The sequence below is a fragment of the Hippopotamus amphibius genome, chromosome 2 (genome assembly GCF_030028045.1).
Source record: "Hippopotamus amphibius kiboko isolate mHipAmp2 chromosome 2, mHipAmp2.hap2, whole genome shotgun sequence".
NCBI lineage: Eukaryota > Metazoa > Chordata > Mammalia > Artiodactyla > Hippopotamidae > Hippopotamus > Hippopotamus amphibius.
The window spans coordinates 89,920,354-89,941,945 of record NC_080187.1 but is presented as its reverse complement, the minus strand read 5'-3'; the positions used below and the strand labels follow the sequence as shown (position 1 = coordinate 89,941,945).

The 21,592-nt window shown below is 38.1% G+C and overlaps 1 protein-coding gene across 5 annotated transcripts in view; it reads right to left on the bottom strand.

Moving 5' to 3' along the window:
• Positions 1-3,164: 3,164 nt before the first annotated feature.
• Positions 3,165-21,592, bottom strand: part of MPDZ (multiple PDZ domain crumbs cell polarity complex component) — a 154,515-nt gene continuing 136,087 nt past the window's right edge. For all 5 annotated transcript variants that reach the window (XM_057721662.1, XM_057721664.1, XM_057721661.1 and 2 more), the window contains 15 exons: positions 21,492-21,584; positions 21,327-21,401; positions 20,050-20,224; positions 17,765-17,910; positions 16,955-17,038; positions 16,562-16,755; positions 14,952-15,099; positions 12,301-12,387; positions 11,248-11,338; positions 10,330-10,373; positions 9,388-9,510; positions 7,987-8,091; positions 7,314-7,426; positions 6,385-6,508; positions 3,165-4,546 (listed from right to left, as the gene is read on the bottom strand). In XM_057721662.1, coding sequence (XP_057577645.1) covers positions 4,400-4,546; positions 6,385-6,508; positions 7,314-7,426; positions 7,987-8,091; positions 9,388-9,510; positions 10,330-10,373; positions 11,248-11,338; positions 12,301-12,387; positions 14,952-15,099; positions 16,562-16,755; positions 16,955-17,038; positions 17,765-17,910; positions 20,050-20,224; positions 21,327-21,401; positions 21,492-21,584 — 1,749 coding nt within the window. In that variant the 3' untranslated portion in view covers positions 3,165-4,399. The remainder of the gene's footprint in view (positions 4,547-6,384; positions 6,509-7,313; positions 7,427-7,986; positions 8,092-9,387; positions 9,511-10,329; positions 10,374-11,247; positions 11,339-12,300; positions 12,388-14,951; positions 15,100-16,561; positions 16,756-16,954; positions 17,039-17,764; positions 17,911-20,049; positions 20,225-21,326; positions 21,402-21,491; positions 21,585-21,592) is intronic.

The following is a 21,592-nucleotide window of genomic DNA, read 5'->3' as shown; positions in this document are numbered from 1 at the left end:
AAAGGACCTTTATGTAAATGAAATTTAGAGAGTGGAACTCTGAATGCCAAATACTTCAAGGTAGACTCAGGTGAAAAAATCACAACTTCTAATACAGCAATAACAAAAGAAGAGAAAAAGTAGGTTTTCTATGGATAATTGTTTATTTCTGAAAATCCACATGTGAGGAGGAAGAGGATGGGGGACAGAGGGAGAAAGCATCACAAAGAATCAGCAAATGACAAAACTTTCTGACGCGTCCAGTATTGAATGAACAAGTGAACACTCCCTCTTAGAAGCTGCCTAAAACAGTGTTTTTTTTGATGGCAGTACTTTCTGAAACTTCAAGAAACTTTTTCAGAGAGAGAATTCTGAGATCATTACCATAGATTTGCCTCTGTCTTGACAGAAATCCTTTGAAGGGCCTACTACTGAACTCTCACTACTTGAATAATAAATAAAATTCCTAGACAAATAATATAATTCTTTCTAATCTACATAAAATGGAGTACCTGTATTTTTGAAGGAAAAAAGCTGAGATGTCAAGTATACAAAATCAGATGTCAAGTATACAACCACATATGCTTTGCCTAGTTTCCATTCTTCATTTAGAAATGTTCTTGCCAACATTTTTTTTTCCCCTTGAGGTAACAGAGGCCAATCCTACCTTACAAATAACTCCCTTTAGGAAGGTCAAAGGTAAACATTAATTTCTGGTAGACAACGTTGAAGAACATCTTTGCACAAATCAAATGCATTCCAGAATACTTGTTACTGACATGAAACAACACACCAGAGCTGCTGAAAGCAGGTGATGATAGCTTCGACATTCCCACACCGAGACTCCAGAAAGCCTATTGATTCTTGTCTCCCTGCAGGCATCCTTTTAACTTCTCCACTAACTGTGATGGAAATCTGAAGAAAGGCACTAAATCTCTGTCTGGCATTCTCAGACAATAAGCTAGATGACCAGATCTAAGACAGCTTGGCACAGTAAACCTCAGAGCAGGGAAGAGCTTCTTCTGCTTCTTTGCATCTATCAAAATCTGCTTTATCAAGATTCTTAAAATGGAAAAAAAAAAAAGCTTCCTTTTCTTGTCTTGCATGAATTTTAATCTCTCATGCTTCAAATTCCATCACTCTTCTGATGTATGGGCTCTACTGACTGGCCACATCGCATTGCTACGTCTGCTGCTATAAATCAGTAGGTATTGAAATCAAATACATCATCATCATCACCATTATCACCATTTTGGAGGGGTCACAAAGAACACCAGGAATGTGTGGTATTCACCAATGTAATTTAATCACAAAAACAAATATACTGAACCTATTATGGGCAAGCCACGGTCTTGAGTTGTACACAGTCTTGACTTGCACATGGAATTAATACTATAATGTTCAAGTCTTCAAACTCTTTGCTCAAACACTTTCTCCCTTCCCCACAAAGAACTCTCACATTTCCAAGAAAGAAGAACATAGGAAGCATACGACTCTGTCACTCTAATGCTGCTGTATCTATAGTCTTTGCCTCTCCATCTTCTTTCCCTTTCTTCCATCATGCCTTCCCTCCCTTTCTTCACTTCCACATGCTTTGGCTTTGTTAATTACTAGCAGTTCAGGAGGGGAGCCTTCCCCCAGGGTTGTACATCCTTAGGTGGCACTCCCATGGCTTCTGGTTTTGCATTCAGTATGAAGGCTGCAGCTAGGTCAACCAAACCAAGGTAAGACCATGAAATTAATTACGACCTGGGATTCAATCATCTACGGTGCTGAACCAACATGCATAGAGCCTCTCCTATTTGCAGGTACAGTGACAGTAGCTGAGGATATAAAAACATCCAAGGTACTATACTGGTGTGTCCTGGGGCTTCCATAGCCAAGTTCCACAAATGAGGTGGTTTACAACAACAGAAATTTATTCTCACAGTCCTGGAGGCCAGATATCTGAAATCAAGGTGTCAGGAGGGACAAGTTCTCTCTGAAGCCTCCAGGGGAAAAAACCTTCCTCGTCTTTTCAGCTTCTGGTGGCTCCAGGTACTCTTGTTTTTTATTTTGTTTTGTTGGGTCCCCATCTTTACATGGCCTTCTTCTCCTATGTCTCTGTGGCTCTGCATAGCCTTAAGGATTTAGGGCCCACTGTAATCCAGCATGACCTCATTTTAACTGAACTGATTCCATCCACAAAGATCCTATTTCCAAATAAGGTCACATTCTGAGGTTCCTGGTAGACATGCATTTGGGGAGTGATGCTATACAGGCTAGCTCCGAATCCCACCTGGGAGCCCTCACCGGAGTACCCTCACACGTTTACTAGAACTTCAATTGGGTTAACTTCAAGGTGAACTTGCCGTCCTGGGGTGTGCCACAGAGTGGCCTCCACGAAATCTTTGCTGGTTAAAACATACAAGTGGGTGGCTCTGCTTCCAGCAGCCAACCATGAGAGGATCTTCACACGCCTTCACGACAGAGGGCCATTAATTGGTGACTAAGAAGTTGGATGAGTCACTGGGATACTGAAATGAATTTTGTTACATCAAGTACCTCAGTTTACAACAGTTGCTTGGGGACAATATCTCCCAAGTTGTTACAACATGCAGTTGTGTCCATTCATTTTGTATATCTAAGAGTCACAGAATTTTTATATTTTAGAACTTGATACAAGCTTTGAGATAAAATAACGTAAAAATCATTTTCCAGATGAGATAGATCAGAGGGAATGCATATGTTCATTGGCTAATTAGGGCAAAAACTGGCAGAACAAAGGTTCCTCAATTCCTTGCTCAGTGTTCAAATCAGATTTTTCATGTTATTACAAACAACTTTCATTATGACTTTTTTTATCTGAACATTCTTTAGCTCGACTACTCTAAAGAACAACTTATAATACTGCTTCACTCGTAGCGTTTCAGAAAAGCACACACAGACACGACCCTGCTCTGTCTTCAATGATGCTGATCTTCCTCTGCTCCATGAGGAGTTTATGAATCTTCAGCATTAGTAAAAATTCTGGGCGTAGAAGGCATTGAGCTTTTCATAATGTTGTTGTCCAAAGTTCCTCTAACAGTAACTATGGTCACCATATGTTCAGTTAGACATGATAAAAACCAATTTTAAATTGTAAATCTTGAACAGTATAATAAAGCTTTTCCCCAGTAAAAAGAACAAAAAAAAAATATGCCTGCTTTTTTTGTGCACCATGAAACTTATTTATTCACTTCAATTCTGCATTTACACAAAAGTGCTGTAATAAAATATCTGTACACTACTTTTGTTACAAATATAGATAATATTTAAAGTGACTTTATATATTCTAATGTAGGAGTTTCACGCTCTAAAATGGGAATGAACACATGATAATTCCTCACCAGTTGTCTCAATAAACAGCTCCATCTGTTTCCCTTAAACTATTGTATTATAAGATGTTAATATAAGGCAATGAAATGAAGGTATGTTAATCCCCTTAATTTTTCTATCAATTTACGAATGGCATACAACCAAAATAATGACTAACACATTGTTTTTTTCTCTGTCATTAAGATTAATACTAACTGAAAAACCACTGCAGAGCGCACCGACACATTTTCAGCGTTGCATCCCTTAAAACCAGCACTAACAATTCGGAGAGCCTCCCATGGTCCTGCACAGTTAGCAAGGCTGCTTTTCAGTCCGTACAAGGTAGCGTCATCATTTTACTTACAGAAACGTGAAAATATTGTATAATAGGTCAAAACTGAAAATGAACATCGAGATATGCAATAAGTGGTTTCTTCACAAACTCAGGGACACTGCTTCCTACTGTTGTCATCTACGCAATCTTGAAGCCCATTTTAGGAGGCAGCTATATATCTGCATGTTAGAGCTGGGACGTGCAAAGTTTCAATAATATTCAACACTTTTAAATACTGAAAGTATTTTTAAACATTTTCAGTATAACTTTTTTCTTTTCTTCTTCAGTTAGACGTGGGGAGAGGTGGATTAACAAAATGCATTTTTGTAACACTTGAGATTTTCTTCTTTATTTTAAATTTTCATTTTTCATCTTAATTTCATGAAGCCATTTCCCCTTAGTTAGCTTTCGAATGATTTTTTCCTTTCTCTACTAACTGGTTGAGCACATATTAATTTTGGCCCATATGACTATAAAATCTCAGATATCTTCAGGAAGAAAGACTGGATTTATGTATGCAAAAAGCCCTTCTCTTTGAGTTTACATCACAAAATGCAAAGAGAAAGGGAAAGTGATGCTAGGTTGTAAGAAAATCATTTCCATATGAGAAAAACTTAAATGCTATTTTTTCCTACAGTTTTGTAGAGCCAGACGAACACAGCCCAGGAGGAGTCCACAGGACCAGTTCCACCCTTTTTACAGCGCGGGATATGAGTGAGAAGTCGAGGTGGCTCAATTCTGGCAGCAAATTCAGGAGAGAACCATCAAAGTGACAGTGCCTTTTGTGCGCTTCAGGATGGCAACAGCTTCTTCATGGGTCACCCCTTCCAGACTCTGCCCGTTCACAGCAATTATCTGATCACCCCTCTTCAGACGCCCATCTTCAGAGGCTGCTCCCTGCAATTATAAAGCAGGCTTGTTTACTTCCCAAAAAATGCTGCCTTGCAGCTACACAACAGCAAAAGATCCAAACAAGAATGTAAATTGCTCTGCGTGTACACACAGTACTCTCAGTGCTCCACAGGTGCTCCACAGCCATTAAGCAATGATGAACAGACACAAAGGAAGCCTTTCTCCTAAATGGCTTCAGCACTGAGATCCCAATTTGAGACAGAATTTAGCAGTCAACAGAGTAGTTGGATGGCTTTTTGGCTGTTCAGCACAGCAGTTGGTAGGAACTCAAATTAATAAAGAATATTTGGGAATATGCCTAGTAGGAATGATTTCATAGAATCCAAGATTTTTATCCTGTAAAGAAGACCTACAGAAAGAAAACAAAGGATTAGCAGTTTTATAGAACAAGGGCATGATGGCATGAAAGCCAAAGGTTTGGAGAAGCACAAAAGCCCACATACGTGTTGACAAGGACAGGATAAGGTACGAGTCATGCTAATTCTAATTCTTTCTGTGGCTTTGAAAAGGCAGCTTAAGCTGCTTGATTCTTTACTTCCCAGGGGTAGATAGAGGCTTCATATTCCTTATGAGACCTAAATGATTAAGACTAAACACAGACACTGCTGTTTGTAAAAGAATCCCATCTTAAGGCATAAGTATAGTAGGCAATTATGCAATTAAATATAAGATTAAAAATATGGAAAAGTTAATGAGGAATCCATAACGATGAGATTCTTAAAATATGTTCTAACTAGCATGCCTTAAATAAATTGTTCCGAGGCTGAGAAAAAGGACTGCATGACTCTTCTATTTACTGGCAAATGCTGTTTGTATTTTTGGACATACCAATGGCTTTAAAAAATCTCGTAAGTTAAGCCTATACCTAGATTGCTGTAGATACAGCACTTTAAATTGGTTAAAAATGGTATTTTTTTCCAAAATAAGAGAATGAAACCTCCCAAAGTAAGCACTTTATAGGACCATAATACTAATCTACAGCCCATGTACTGAATCTTCTAATGGGTTTAACCGAATTTTGTTTCCTCTGTGCTGTAAAATTTTGAGAATCTGTATTTTCTCCTAGAGGAAATTTTGTCTAATTTTGTAGTTCCTAAAAATTGTCTTAACAAATTAACAATAATTATACGGGTTTAAATTATTTTAACAGCTTTAGCAATGTTGTAATAACTTCACTTGTATTCTAAATATTCTTACCATAGAACAGGATGCTATATGTTTACAACGATATACCAACAGTTTTCTTTTCTTTATTGAATCCCTTGACTGCAAACAGTTGATTTGTGGTAGGTGACAGAGCTGCTAGATACTCGCAAATCTTTTTAGTAGTTACTTTCCTATTCCATTCAACAAAATGAAACTTGCAAAATAAATGCCCTGTTAGTTATTCTGCATATCTATGTTATGTACTTTTCTATGCCTATTTTATACTTCATAACAAAAATGCAAAGAAAAAGAAATGTCAAGGCTCCTTAGCATAAACATATTTAAAATGTCCTATTTTCAAAAGATATTCAATCATATGCAACTTGTTTCCAAAGGAAAACAATCAGGCCTGTCTAACTAAAGTTCATTAATAGTTTTATATATATTGTTGAGAGCACCCGTGAAAATTCAATTTGAGCCTATTTTCCTTTAAACGTAACTAAACCTCAAATTGGACAAAAATATTTAATGACCTGTTCCTGTAGGGATTTCCAAAAGAAAATAATCAACTGTTAATCATCTGGCATTACCTGAGGCCATAAACTAATAAGCCAGCTGCTGACCACTGTTAATGACTGTTTAGTGGGGAAGAGGGTGGTGAAAATGTGCACGCTCACCTTCGCAAACACTGTTTTAACATAAATGGGTAGGTCTCCGTGAGGGCTGCCATACCCTCCTACTATACTGAAGCCCAAGCCATCTGGTCCTCGGTCTAGCGTAATAGACTTACACTGAGGAGGTCTACAGGAAAGGGAAGAAAAAAAGAGTCTTAAGATTTTTTTAAAATATATATACAGCATATATATGTATTCCATGAATCTGTAAGTTACGGGTTGTCTGACACTCACCTAAAGCTAGTATAATTCTCTGTGCTACCAACAGTGAGTACATCATGGGTATTCTGGGGATGCTGAAATTGTCAGCGTGTCTCTGCTATGTATCTTAAATTTACAGGATCTAATGAAATTGTACTTGACACCCTATTCTATTAGTCACGTATACCACCCTTAACCTAACATACTCGTGGCCAGCTCTCACTGTATAAAGCAGCTCCCTCCTTTTCCAGTTTATTTAATGTGAGAGGCTGAAGTGCCAAAGACGACGACGGAGTAAGTCATAAACATCAGGACTCCCAGGCTCAGAGACAAAAACAGATGATAAGCACTATAAAAGCTGCTCCAAATTACTTGAAAATTCTAACGTGCTCCTCTCTTCCCCTCTATCTCTATTCTAATTTTTTTGTACTCAAGTGTTGGGTAACTGTGAAGTTTTTTTTAATCAAAAGTATGATTTATTAAATGATTAGGCAATGTTGGAATATTTAAAAGGATAGATTGACCCCAAGACTAAAACGTCTCTCAAAGAACTCACAGATGAAAATGTGAGAAAAGTAGTAGCTTGCATGCAGGTCTACCTACCTACCTACCTACCATGCCATAATTAAGGCCTTTAGAAACACTTGGTTTTCGTACTTTATACCTCATCTTCCATCATTTCACCTTTATGTGGGTAATAGGGACATACAAACCACAGTATATGAGCTCACCCTAAATCATCTTGAAATATACTGCTTGATGTCAAGCCAGTGAAAGAAAGACTAGAACTGGCAGGCTCCTGCTGATGACCGGTGACCACACTCACATCTCCTCCAGCAACCACCTGTACACAGGAGAAATAGAGAAAAGCACATGCTCACGTGGCTAGGAATTTTTTAAAAATCAATAATTTTTTTCCAAAAAAGCACTGGAATTAAAATATGTATTTTATTGTCCACTTAATCATTTCTGTTAACATATATTCAGGAATTTCATAGGGTCCAGAAGCCTCTTCAACTGACACTAAGAATATTCCACTAATTCAATTCTACCAAACCCTTTGATGCTTTTTAAACATGGTTTCAGATGCAATTGCTTTCTAGGATCTTTAGAAAACAGGCCACTCAATCACACCACTTAAAATTTCAGCAATTAATCATTTCCTGCCAAGACTGTGAATTTTCCCCCTTAGATATGAACTACTGAAAGGATAAAGGCATCAGGATAAAATGTGACAGAACGCTTCCTATGTACTTCCTTGGAACTCTCAATGTAATCATCTATGTTCAAGGGAAATAGTCAATAAAATAACAGCACGAGATTTAACCATTTTATAGCTTCAACATCAAAGCTCATGTATCCTCAAGCTACCCACATTCAGAAGAGTTGGGATAAAAATCTTACCTGCATTTCAATGGAGCCAGAGGCATTTTTCAGTAAGTTAACTGCCTGGGTGTGCGTCATCCCCTCAGTGGATGTGCCACAGATACTGACAATCCTATCCCCAACCTGCGAGGGAGAGACACAGTCACCTGCTACGACAGCCACGCAGAGTGGCACGATCTCCTTCCCTGCCTTCCACACCACATATACACTGCTAATCAGCAACAGAAATAGAACCAAGGGAACCTCCAGCTCCACGCAGCAGCAACCACAGAGAGAAGCGGCACGTAACGGCCGATTTCTGTCATCTTCGGGGCAAGGGACAGGGAGTCACACTTCCCTTCTCTTTGTTTTCCCTGGGAAAGACATTACTTTCTATTAAAAGAATACCATATCTGTTATCATTTGGGAATTGAAATTCCTCTGGATATTATGATTATACACATTAGCTGTGATTCTAAGTCAAGGGTTGGCAAACTATGGCTGACAAGCCAAGACTGGCCCACTGCTTATTTTGGTGAATCAAATCTGGTTGGAGAGCAGATGTGATTATTTGCCTGCTTTTACAAGGCAGAGTTGAAAAGTTGCAACAGAGACACACGTATGTGCCGCAAAGCTTAATACAGTCACCTGGTCCTTTACAGAAAAGTTTTCTGACCCCTGTGTTATGTGTATGATCAGTTTTTAAGCGCTAGTCGTACATTTACATACCAAAGGGAGATTGAACCATGACCGATTTAGACTATTTAAATACTGATTATGGTTTGAGACCATTTTTAAGGCATGAGGCTATACAGATTTTACTTTATAGAGATTGAGTTACTTTAATGGAATATTCACATGATTTCATAACTGGGCAGTCAGCATAAATTCTACCATAGCACTCTAAATATGCAAAATCCTTCAATTTTGAAGCAAGTTTTGTATAGTTTCACATTATAAGTCATGTTTACATTAAACTTCTGCAAAACTGATAAAAAGCACAACATAAATGATAATTTTGATAAACAAATGCAACATGAATGATAATTTTCAATTTAATAAAGTTAAATCAGCATCTAAACCAAAAATTAAAAACACGTAAAGAAAAAATTTCACTTCATTCTGGCAATACTTTCTGCCAATCCTTTCTGTTTTCTTTTAACTTCTTCCACAGGGTTTCAAACAAGTAAAAAAATATTAAGAAATGACTGCAAATCACCCCATTTCATTTACCTGAAAATCTGCATACAACAGCAAATTCTCCTCTCTTTTAATTTTCTTCATCTTTTACCCAAAGCAAGCCCTGATGTGCCTGGAGAAGCTGATTTAAAAGCTGATTCAGACATTTCAAACTGCCTGCAACAGTTGGCCAGATTCAAAGGGTTCTTAAAACCTATTGACAGATTTGCTAGGGCATCCAGGGCTATTAGCAAAACTTACTCTGAGTTTCTGAGTCTGAGCTGCAACTCCATTCGGGTGCATCATTGCAATAAATATAGGAACATCACCAAGCGGGCTGCCTACTCCTCCAGCAATGCTGATTCCCAGTGAGTCAGTGGGCCCCTGCCATTGGACAGAGAGAATATTCTGGTCAAACTGATATTCTGTAATTGGCTTTTGGTCTCTTTGGCACAATATTCTATCGTTAACTCTGATCTTCTAGATGTGAGGGTGGAAAATGATGCCCAAGAAAATTGTATTACTTTACTTGATACAGGTCCTTAATGTGATTTAGAAAAATAAGCATCTGTTCAGGAGGTAAAAGAAATCAAAACTAAACGAAAATCATGTTCCAGGGAATGAGGAAAATCAAGGAAACTGATGAAGTGAAAAGGAATCAGCGAGACCCGTGCTCAAAGCCAGAAACCCACACTTACAAACGCTGAGACCTGGAACAAGTCCACTCCTTTCAGTGAATGCCTAGATTTTCATGGACAAAATGGAGATTACGGTGCCTCTCACAAAGGGCTGCAGTGACTATTAAATGAAATGGCGATGGTATCAAGTGTCTGCAAGTGTGCTCAGCACTTAAATCTGCTTTTATTTTCTCTGCTGTGCATGGCTGTCAGAGGAATCTGTTTCAGGAGAATGGGAAATTTCTGTTGAAGGCAAAGGCTTATTTATTCATATAAGAAGTGAGAGAGACCGGGCATTATTTTGCATGGGGCTGGGTTGATACCATTTTGGGCAATAAAGGGTATGCCAAAAATGATTTTTCAAACAAGGAAATTCAGCAAAGACTGCATTGGGCTATTTCCACTGCATACAATACATATTTTATCAGATAGTACTATAAAATAGTAAGACAGCTAACAGGAAAACACATATGCAGATGCCTTTGTAGTCAAAAGAGTTTATATTGTTTTCTCTTTCCCAAGTTACCTTTTTAATTTCAACTGTTCTTAATCCCTGTATTTCAGATGCCACTGTGAACGGAAAAAAGATAAAATATGGTTATCAGTGCATTTTTAATGTTAGTTTAAATTTTAGTTGATATCTAGAGCTGGATGGGACTAAGTGAGGTACCCTAATTTTTTTGGAAAGGGGGTTTCAAAGTTACTAGCACACATGATTAAATCTGTTTTACGGAGGGACTCCCAGTTGGAAAAAGGCACACACCATCCTGTTTCTCCCCTTTTAATTCAAGCATTGCTTATACAACTGCATAATCCACTCTGAATGAGTCAAGGACAGGATGTGCTTTGGATAGAAAGACACATGTGCACAGCTGAGAGGAATAAAGTCATAGAAGCATTAAAAAGAATCCATGGACTTAAGTGCCTAAATTTCTAGAATATTAGTCACATTGCAAACAGAGACTGCCATATGGTTAGCTTCTTCAATTTGAACAACTTTCAACCAGTGCTCCAAGCCAAAAAGCCCTCTGCATCATGATTTCATGTAATTAAAACACAGGAGGATCATACTAATTTTCTCAATCAAAATTTCTGCAATCTTCACTTAATGGCATCTTCTGATATATTGGTGTTACATTAAACAGAGAAAGGGAATAAAAATCAAATATACCAATCTGCTTCGTAAGAAAAAAATTGCAGGATCCTGATTCTAATGTTTAGTATATCTCGCAGGGAAAACATCAAATGGAAAATGCCGCCATAGGCATTGCTTCATGCTGTTCTGAATTTTTGCTGGCACTCATTTTTGTACTTATATTAGGGTTTGGGATGATTTAGAGGAAAGAGAGCTTCAGAAGTAAAGTAAAGTAGGGAAAAAAAAATCAGTGCTGATGGCCAAAATTCAAACCAGTAAATCATGCCTAAAATTTCAACCCAATCTTACATGCATTCTTCTTTGAGCTACTTTCCAGTGACTCAGATGTACTGGATCCCGAAAGTGGAAAAGTGAATGATGACAGGCTGCCTTCACTCATCTGCAAATAAATAACAGTTGTTTTAGAAAGTTTGGGAAGTAAGAATACCCTCTAAACACCACTTATTTCAGAATTCTTTTAATGATCTTAGAAATACTTGTTCAGCAGGAGTGATATTTGATCATTTGAAGGGCAATCAATATAAAGAGTTTTCAGTGAGGTCTTTTTTTTCTTTTTAAGGAAAGAATTTGCCAAATGACATAAATAAATTAAAGGTAAAAGAATGGACGCAACTGATCCCAACCTACCTAAAATTTTAGTGGATTTTCATAATTTCACCCAAGCTAATCTTCTCTAAATTTAAATTAATGTTGTACATAGATGGGGACTTCAACAACAACTGCAAAATTAGGGCCTGTCGACAGGAAACGAATGGTAGTCATTCAGTGGTGACTAAGAGGTCTTTAAGGACAGGGTGATAAAAATGGGCTTCCATCACCAGATGGCAAGACAGAAGAGGGGCTTGCCAAGAGACTCCAGCTATTTCACACCGTACTTTTATACATGGTGGTGAGCTTCTACAGTTCACCTACAGGGGATTTTTCCCAGTGGAATACTGATTGATAAATGTTTGTTATAAAATACTTTAAACACATATTATCTTGGTAGGCTTTATATATATATATATATGTATATATATATATACACACACACATATATACATATATAAAAATTGGTTCACTTTTGAGATTATGGAAAAAGAATCATGTCAGAAAAGAAGAATGCTTGGAATTAAGTTCCTTAGAATGACTCACAAACTACTCAAGAGCTCCACCTTGCTTGCCTGTCCACTCCCATGTCTCACTCTTCCCTATCTCAAACTCTGCACCTCAGCCACTCTGCCAAGCTGCCAGGGGGCCAGGCCTGCATACACGACCCTGGGCAGACCCACGATCAGGCCATCTTTGAGTTCCTTTTGGCCTACGGACTGCAACACCCTGATGAGTCCCATAGCTACCCACCTGGCTGCTTTGAGAAGGTCTTCTCTCCGAGTGGAATGGACCAGTTTTGACTCTTCCGACTTCCAAGGTTACTGTGCCTAGGGAACACTGTGGGGGAGGTTGTTTGATGGAAATGTTTAAATAAAAAGCTACAGTCAGCTTTAGGATTACGTTTTACTCTTCAAGGCTGGGTTTTTGAAAGGCATTTTCCTTTTGGAAATTGCCACAGGCAAGGATACTGCCAATCCTTTGCGGAAAGAGGCTTTTCTAAAGGATTAAAACTAGTAAAAATTATAACAACAAGCAGTAGCAGCAACACCCAGTGTCTGTCTTACTACCTCATGATTTACATGGAGAGTGTGTCTGCCAAGGCAAAAAGAAATGGAGAATTGACCAATTATCTCATGAAACGCACTAATTTTGAAAGGCCAAATGAACTAAGGAACTCAGATTTTAAAAAACCAAACAAAAACAATAAAATAACCACTACTGCAACAGTTCATTTTGCCCTCCATAGCAGAGGTACTCAGATAATTGGGTAAGCTCTCTACCTGAATAGCTCTATTACACAATACTTAAACAAGCCATATTGCTGTAAACACAAAACAAGAATTAAAGACAATTTCCCTGTGGCCCTTTATAAATAAATCACAGGCATGCAAGAAATGCTATGCAGTCTAATGTGGAAGTAGCACAATGAGGTCTTTGAGAACCTGGGTTTTGGGAGTCAGATACATTGGTTTAAATACAGACTATGTGATTTAGCAGCTGTGTGAACTTAACAGATGTCTACCTTGATAAGTCTTTTACTCTGCATTTTAAAAATGGAGACTGTTATAGCTTGTTGTGATAAAATAATCCATGCACAATACTTATCAAAATGTCTAGAACAAAGCAGTACTGTCAATTGTGTTGCTTCCAGTTTTCCTACTATTACAAACAAACACTGCAATGAACCTTATGTACATGAAGTTCTTTGTGCATTGAGGATTACTTCTGCAAGATGTTTAAATGAAGAAATAAGTCAAAACAACAACAGGCAGCAGCGGCTACAAATAGCAAAGCTATACAAATATTTAAGGCTCTCGTTATATACTGCCAAACTGGGTTTGTAAATGGTGATTTAACTGGTTCTATAGTTAAGTTATTTTATGGCTGTCTCCTTCTCTCTCTTTGAGAGGTACCTATCTTACAGAGTTAACTATCATTGTTAATTTATCTCCTAAAGGAAGCTACTTCTCCTTAAAGAATTCTAATTATTTTTTGAAAATTGATACCTCTAAGAAGAAATGATAGATTTTAAGTGTGCTTTATTAATAACTAAATTTATACATATATACCAGAGCCTATGCAAACCAGAGGTTAATAACAAGAGTCTCACTTGAAAACTGCTTCATGAAGCTAAGCTTAGCCACTGAAGAGGGTCCCACTAGCATCTGATATCTCTGACAGTTCTACTGCTGTCGGACACTGTCATGAAGTTATGTGCTCATAACCTATGAAATTATGTGCTCATGTCATTCAACATGTGCTACGTGACATGGATACTGATGGTGACTGATTTCCAGTCAACACTCAACTACACGTCAGATCATAAAAACACACATTAGGGAAAGGAAAACAATGAGATAAGCACTGCTTTATTTATTTGTAGGAATACAAATCTCCTCTGGAAACTGGAATATTCCCTGATAGGAAATACGTCTACACTTCCGAGAGCTGTATTTTGAAGTGACTATTCTGAATTTTACAACTTACTTTTAAAATGAGACTGGCTCTGCCTTTCCAATCAGAAAATGACTCTTCATGGAGCGTTTATTTTGGAGGAAACAGATTTCATACTGTAGAAAGTACTTAAGTGTACCATTGTACCTTGGGATGGAAGCCTTATCATTGTTGAAAAGACAACAACAGTCACTGTGGAAGGTGCTGCCAGGGAAATCTGCACTAAGTTGCCTTCATTTCATAAAGATGACCTATCCAACTATGATTTTAAATGTCAAACTTTAAATAGTTCATAGTGTTGAACCAGAATAAGATATGACCCAAACATTCTATTCCATGGTTTAAAAAGGGTAAAATCTTTCTTCCACATTCTTCATCTCTGGGGAAATATAAAGATATCCAATTTTAGTGCGCCCAGTAAGGGGTTAAGGAAGGGGCTGGGACAGGGCAGTCCAGAAAGCATGACTTCCAGAGACACCCTTCTTGCCTCCTATCACCTCCCGCCTTTCTGCTCAGTCCCTTTTCGAAGAGCACACATGCCAAGGAGGAGATTCTCCTCTTAGGCCAGAGGTTATAAGAATAAATCCAAATATAAATATGGGGGTGGGAGAACTGAGGCTAGGACTTTTTGTTTCTCCTTTGTGGCCTGAAAAATGTTTTTCTTTCAAGGAAAGAGCCATACAATAATCAATTTATGATAACAAAAGATTTACTAAGATCACAGACACCCAGTTCATAATTCTTACTATTGCTAAAGAAACATATAACAATATAATAAACAGCCGATTGCAAGTTTGTTATTTAGAGATTTATCACTGAAATATGGTGTTTAATGTATAAATGTGTCTTATTTGAGAGAACATATTAAATAAATACTAGTTTGAGTGTTGCAGCTCCTTCTTCTCCTACACTGTTACACATGACCACCTGTAGCACTGGATTTCTACCTTTAGCAGAGCCGCGACGGCTTCCTGGGTGGCGCGACGGACGTCTTCTCCATTCACCGTTAGTATCTGGTCTCCCTGCATCAGTCTTCCGTCAGCATCTGCAATTCCTCCTTTGACAATGTCGGATACAAACACTCCAGTGTCATTTCTGCAAGTGTAATTTTGCATGTCAACATCTTATTTTTTCCCAACGGTAATGCAATGCTTATTTAATGAAATGCTAACATTTTTGAACTGAAAATTTTACTTCTATTTTTATGGCTTTAAAAGTTTTATTGTTTTCAGCAACACTGGGGCAACTATGAGAATTATTTTTTGTAATAAAGTTATGTCTTTATAATATTTCATAGGTTAAACATTTTTTACATGCATGTTTGTTCAACTACACATTGTGAGTAGAAGTGTCTACAATTATACTCACTTTATGGGTCACACAGGTACTAAATGGCAAAAATGGGACCTAGGAGTCAGTAACTGGGAGCTAAATCTATTGTTCTTTCTACACCATAAGGAAGCCTTCAATGGATATTGACTGTGCCCACATAAATATGTTGCTATTATCACCAACATCATTGAGATCACTGAAAATAAATAAGGGAAGTGTATCGCAGACTAAAAACACTTGTTACTCAAAATTAAGTCCCACTGCTGTGATGTCTCTTATTTTAAAGCATTACGGGTATAACTTCCATACAAGAGAGGTCTATGCAAATGAACAAATATTCAACTTATTCTAATCTTCCTTTCATAAAATTATAAATAACTCAAAGACTTCCTGTTGAGATACAAAGATAACTCTAAACAGAAACCTTTAGTAAAAGTTGAATTGTATCACTTGTTCTTGCCAAGGTCATGACCTCAGAACAGCCATTTCATCATCTGATACTCTGCTTTTCCAGCTTTAGAATAAGGTGCTGGAACTTACTGGATTATATATTTTTTCACATTACCTATATATACATATTGAAATAAATCAGGTCCTCGATTTATGCATATTCAGCAACCTACTATCCCAGCCTCTTAATCTACACTCTCTGTTCCCTTCTGATGGTGTGCTCTTGGTCATGCTGACCCTTCTCCCCAGAATATCAGTATCCTCCTCTCCCTTTTGTTCAACCAACTCTCACATATCACTTTTGGCTTCATCTCTGGCACCTTTTTATAAAGAAGTTTTCCTAATCTACTTTTCTTAAATAAGGTCACATGGTCCCCTTCTCCTTTGCTTCCGTGCATCCCCCACAATGCATTTCTGTGTTTAATCAATAGATTCCTTTGTTGCAAGAATATATTTAATTCTTGTTTACCAAACTGAGTTTTTTGAAGTCAGGATCCATGTCTTATTTAACTCTGTTCCCAAGAACATAATGTATCTCCTAGGACCTGGCGGGTACTCAAAGATACCAAAAGGCTTTTTGTCTAGCACCTTCAAAATCCCCCCAGCTCAAAATTCCAGCATCAATGTCTTCTGCTGGTCCACTGCTGTGTGGGCTGAAAGAGCTGCCTACAGAACACTAGCAGCTGCTAAAGATGCTACTACTGCTAGTACTCTCTAAAGGAATTTAAACTCTGTCATTTCCAAGAGGTTACTGCATTTTCCTGATCAGTCATACCTTTTACCAACAATACTCAACCCCAGGCCTTTGCCTGGCTTCTTCTGCAGCTCGATGGTGAGGGAGTCGTACACGTCCTCCTCTTTGTACGGGGCCTCATCCCTGTACAGCGTTAGGCGCACCCTTTGTGGTGTTTGTCTCAGAACATTTATGGCTTCATCATGTGTGGCCTTTCTCAAGTCAATTCCATTCACCTGTACAGAAATGGGACACAGATGGTGAGGAATCAGGTGAGCTGAGTAAAGGGAAAAAAGATGGGGAGAAGGGAGACACAGGGAGGGAAGGACATGAGAGAGGAAGGGAAGGAGGGAGGGAAAAAGAAATAAAGACCATCCTCCCCAGAGTAGCCTTTTCTTTGTTAGTTGCAAAGGTCAAATGCACAGCATTCTGTACCTCTAAAATCTGATCTCCAGCCCAGAGTCTTCCATCTTTACATGCTGCGCCTTCTTCGTAAACTTCATGGATAATAATGGCACCCTGAGGGCACAAACAAAGCAAATCCATGCTTTATCTCATTCTCCATAGCGATGGTGAGCAGAAATGGAGTCAAAGCACACTGCACTTTTATAGACTGTGTTAAGGGTTATACACTCACTGCATCCATATGTGAGTCCCATATCAAAACTGAAAGAAAAGCATAACAAGACAAAATTTTTCCTAAGGTGCTGAAAGAAGCTTATATTTCTTTCACATGATAGGGAAGCTTAAAGAAAAAAAATTATAAAATATATAAATAACCCATACACGCATATATAATAGATATACATCACCTCATCACCTTTCCTATCCGCAAATGGAATGAACGGAGTTTAAGAGCACTTTTGACATTTAGAAATTTGTTTCTATAAATTATCCAAATTTTCAGATTTTTCTCAGTCTGGGTCTAACCCAACTGTATCCAGTCAGTACAAAGAAAATTAAAGTATGGCAAGAACTAATAAAATAACAGAACTATTTTTAACCTAAAGGTCACAATCACAAGTATAAAGGAATATCATTGTCAGTGTTGGCTTACTCAAAATAAAAATCCCCATACCCAGTTGAGTATCTGCCCTATAAATTAAAATAACAATGAATGATACATTTTTCTAAGCCTTTGTCTTTCCTTTCATAAAACTGATGGAAATCTCCCTGACAATGATCTCTCAGGGCTCACTGAAGAGGCTGCCTCTGTATCTGGAGTATCTCTGGCTGTGTCCTCACCAGCAGTGTGTCAGACCCCCCAACGATGCTCAGGCCCAGCCCTGTCCGCCCTTTGGAAATCTCAATTGTTGTTTCACAGCCTGGGATGATAGGGCAGGTTGCAGGATCAGAAGCAAAGATCGCTGGTGTTGACGACCTGCTTGCACCTAAAAATAAGTTAAAAATGAAGTGAAATACAAATAAAATTGATTAGAAGGCATATACATCAAACTTACCACATTGGTTGCCTTTGAAAGATGGAGCAGAAACACGGGCCCAAGTTGGGCACAAAGAAGACTTCAATTTCACCTTAATCTTTTCGTTATACTTAAAACTCTCCAGCAAATGATTAAACTGTCATTGTTAATTTAGAGTGGTAGGTACAAAACTACCTGCTAAATTATTTTCTGCACTACTCTGTATTTTTTTTAATTACTGGAGATAACATGTAAAAAAATGAGAACAGAGAGCTGAACTGAACCTCTAGTTCCACTTTGACAGTCTACGTTTCACGGGAACCAAACAAACCTCTTGTGAAACAATGATTTGTACAACTCAGAACTGAGATATGTGGTGGAGACCTAACCCACATTCAGGGAAGACGACAAAACACAAAGGACATCAGTAACTCTGGTTACGGTGCCTGCTATTCAAGGCTTCTCAGGTTTGATTTGGTTTTCCTTTTCACCCTATCTTAGAGCATCTCTTCTTATGCAATCAAATCTGAGCATACATGCAACTGGATTTAATATATGAGTTTATAAGACAACAAGTGAGACCCACTTGCAGTTTCTTTCCTTGTATCTCAATGTTTTATGAACTCAGATATTAAACCCTGGTGCATATATACTCAAAAATTAAATACATAAGATTAGATTATGAAAAAATAAGGAGACTATAGTTTCACACTTTGTTTTATGAGTCTTCACATCATATCTCTTGTGATATAACAAAGAGCATAGAACAAATACCACATTTGGGGAAAGCTGAGATACTTGATAGATTAGCTTTAGAAACAATGCTCTCTTTCTAGGAATCAGAGGCAGACTATTTTCTTGCTCCTGAAATGGTAAGAACAGGTGTAAGATATTTTCTTTGTTATGTTTCCATTTAGCATGTTATATTTGTATAGACAATGCTATTTAGGGACCAACTTAAAATTGAAAAATGAGAAAATTACCATACTTTTAAAAGATTTTAGTGAACTACTCAGTCTTTCTAAATAAAGGATTACTTTCATCAGATATTTATTACTGTAAGACTTTTTTAGACAACAAGGTCCAACTGTATATGTATAGCACAGGAAACTATACTCACTGTACTGGGATAAACCATAATGGAAAAGAATATATATATATATATATATATTTTTTTTTTGAGTCGGCAGAAATTAACACAACATTGCAAATTAACTATACTTCAATAAAAAAAAAGACTTTTTAACCAACTATATTACAAACATTGTAACTGCTGTTTCCTTAAAAACCTGTTCAGAAGAACTGAATGTTTCACTTTGGAGGCCAGAAGAGATTTTTTTCCCCCAGTTGAAGAAAAAAAGCAATGTTTTTAAGTACTTTTTTTTTTAATGCTGCAAAGCTTGAAATTTGTTCTTTTATTAAACACCAGTGTAATTTTTATCAAAAAATATGTCAAAGGAAATATTTGCCTCAGTATACTAGTCTGGCATTTTAATGATACACGCAAGTTTCTTTCCATTCTCTACATACAACTGTTTCATCTGCTTTGACAGTATGTACTATTTACACTCAAAAGACAAAACCCCTATCAACTACACAGACGTGCATTTTTAACAGTCTGATGTAGTGCCAGGCAATGTTGATTCCACCAGTGAAGCGGTATCATTGTATCCATTTTAAAATGAGAACACTGAGGCTTTGAGAAGTTAAATTACTTGCTCAGTAGTATAAAAAAGGAATGTACAAAATGATATATCTAATGTATCAGCGAGATACCGGGAATCACAGGGAACCTTAGCAAAAGATCCTTGGGGAGAAAAGAGCACCATACATTTGTCTGAGAGATGGGCAAGCAGAGGCTCAGAGTGGCGGGATGGGTTTCCCCAGGCTCTGTGTCTGGTTAATGTACAGTACGCAGATCCCCTGCCTCACAGTCCGGTGCTCTTGCTTCAGGAGCCCCTCTCTTTATCCTATCCTTTCACCAGCAGGCTCCCTGACTATGGCCTCTCAAGCACTGGGCTACATACAGGCAGGCGGCTCCCACATAGCGACCCGATGCTGAGTCTGACTGCGCTGTACGTGCAGGACTAGCAGGAGACCAGCCCTTACCTCGGACAGGCTCTGGTTCCGGAGAGCCAGGCGGGAGAACCATCGGAGACTGGGGGCTGCTCTTCTTCTCTCCATTGGCGGCACCAGCTGCTGAAGCGACAGCCTGGGAATCTGGACTCTCGGCACGAATGGTCAGTTTCACTGTTGTCTTCGCTGTTTTCAAAAGGCTAATAAACTGGCAGGGTGTTGGTGTCGAGGGAAAATAAAATTTAAAGGCAAATTAGTAGACTTACACAAATAAACCACTATTACAGCTGGAATCTGAAACCATCTACGGTTGAGAGAAGAGTCAGAGACAAATTCTTTCCCTGTCAGGACTTGAGAGGTCAAGAAAGAATGGCTGCATTTTCTTCGATTTTAGTTTCTCCAATTCCCTGATATTGATTAATGCCACAGTTAATTTCTACTATAAGTCTAGTTCTGACCTTTTTACATTTCTAATTAATATCGTCCATTTCTCTGGATCTTTACAACCTTTGAAGATATATGGGGTGCTTTACCCACTTCTGATTCTACAGAGAACCTGAAGCGGCTTACACAAACATTTTTAATAATATGGAAACACTTATGTTAAAAGCAAGATAAGGAAAACTATGCAACAGAAGAATCAAGCCAAGTGGAAAGTTAAAACATACACATGTGGGTTAAAGGATCAAACCCATACAATTATTAAAACTGAATTTAAAAAGGGTTTAAGCATCTTGCGGGCCATTGTAGCAATGGAACCACTGGCACTCCAAATCTCAAGAGAAACAGGTTTTTTCCTAGCATTTATGAGAGTCCTCAAGTAAGTACAGTATTAACATAACTTTCGAGGAGGAAGAAACTCAGGCACAAATAACTGTTTAACCCCAATAAAAGTTGTACACTTAATGGTTGAGTTATAAAATCTGTTCACAAAGCTATATACATAGCGGATATTTATTGAAGCAAACATCCATTAAAAATATTCCTTTAGTTTTAATACTAAGTTGAGCTTTGTTTAGAAGTTCCCACTTAACCTAAGAGAAAATTGAAATGATATTTATCAAAAATGCCCACTGAATATTGAAATTATCAGGTAACAGAAAAATACCTTAACATCATCTTAATTGGAAAACAGAAAGTAGAAATTAAATAACTTCCAAAGAACCTCTTCTCTTCTTTGCAGATATCTGTCTATTCTAGCTACACAGCGCTGATTCCCTATGACTGACCACACACACCCACACACACACACGTTTAGCCATGCCCAAGAATGGGTTCACGGTATCATCTGCTTTCTTTTGGAAAAGTACCTTTTCAACAGGATGGCCAACAACCACTTCATCATCTACAGCCAAGATCTGATCACCGACTGTGAGCCGTCCATCCTAGATGGAGACGTGGAAGATTCTGAGTGAAGTTACAGAAAGAATCCCCCTCCCCACCACTTTCTGACAGGGAGAAGGGGGAGGCCTCACCTTGGCTGCTGCCCCGTGCTCCGCTAGACTCTTTATGATGACCCCACGGAGTGTGTCTTCCTCGCTGATGGCAATGCCCAACCCCCCCTGGTCCTAGAGAA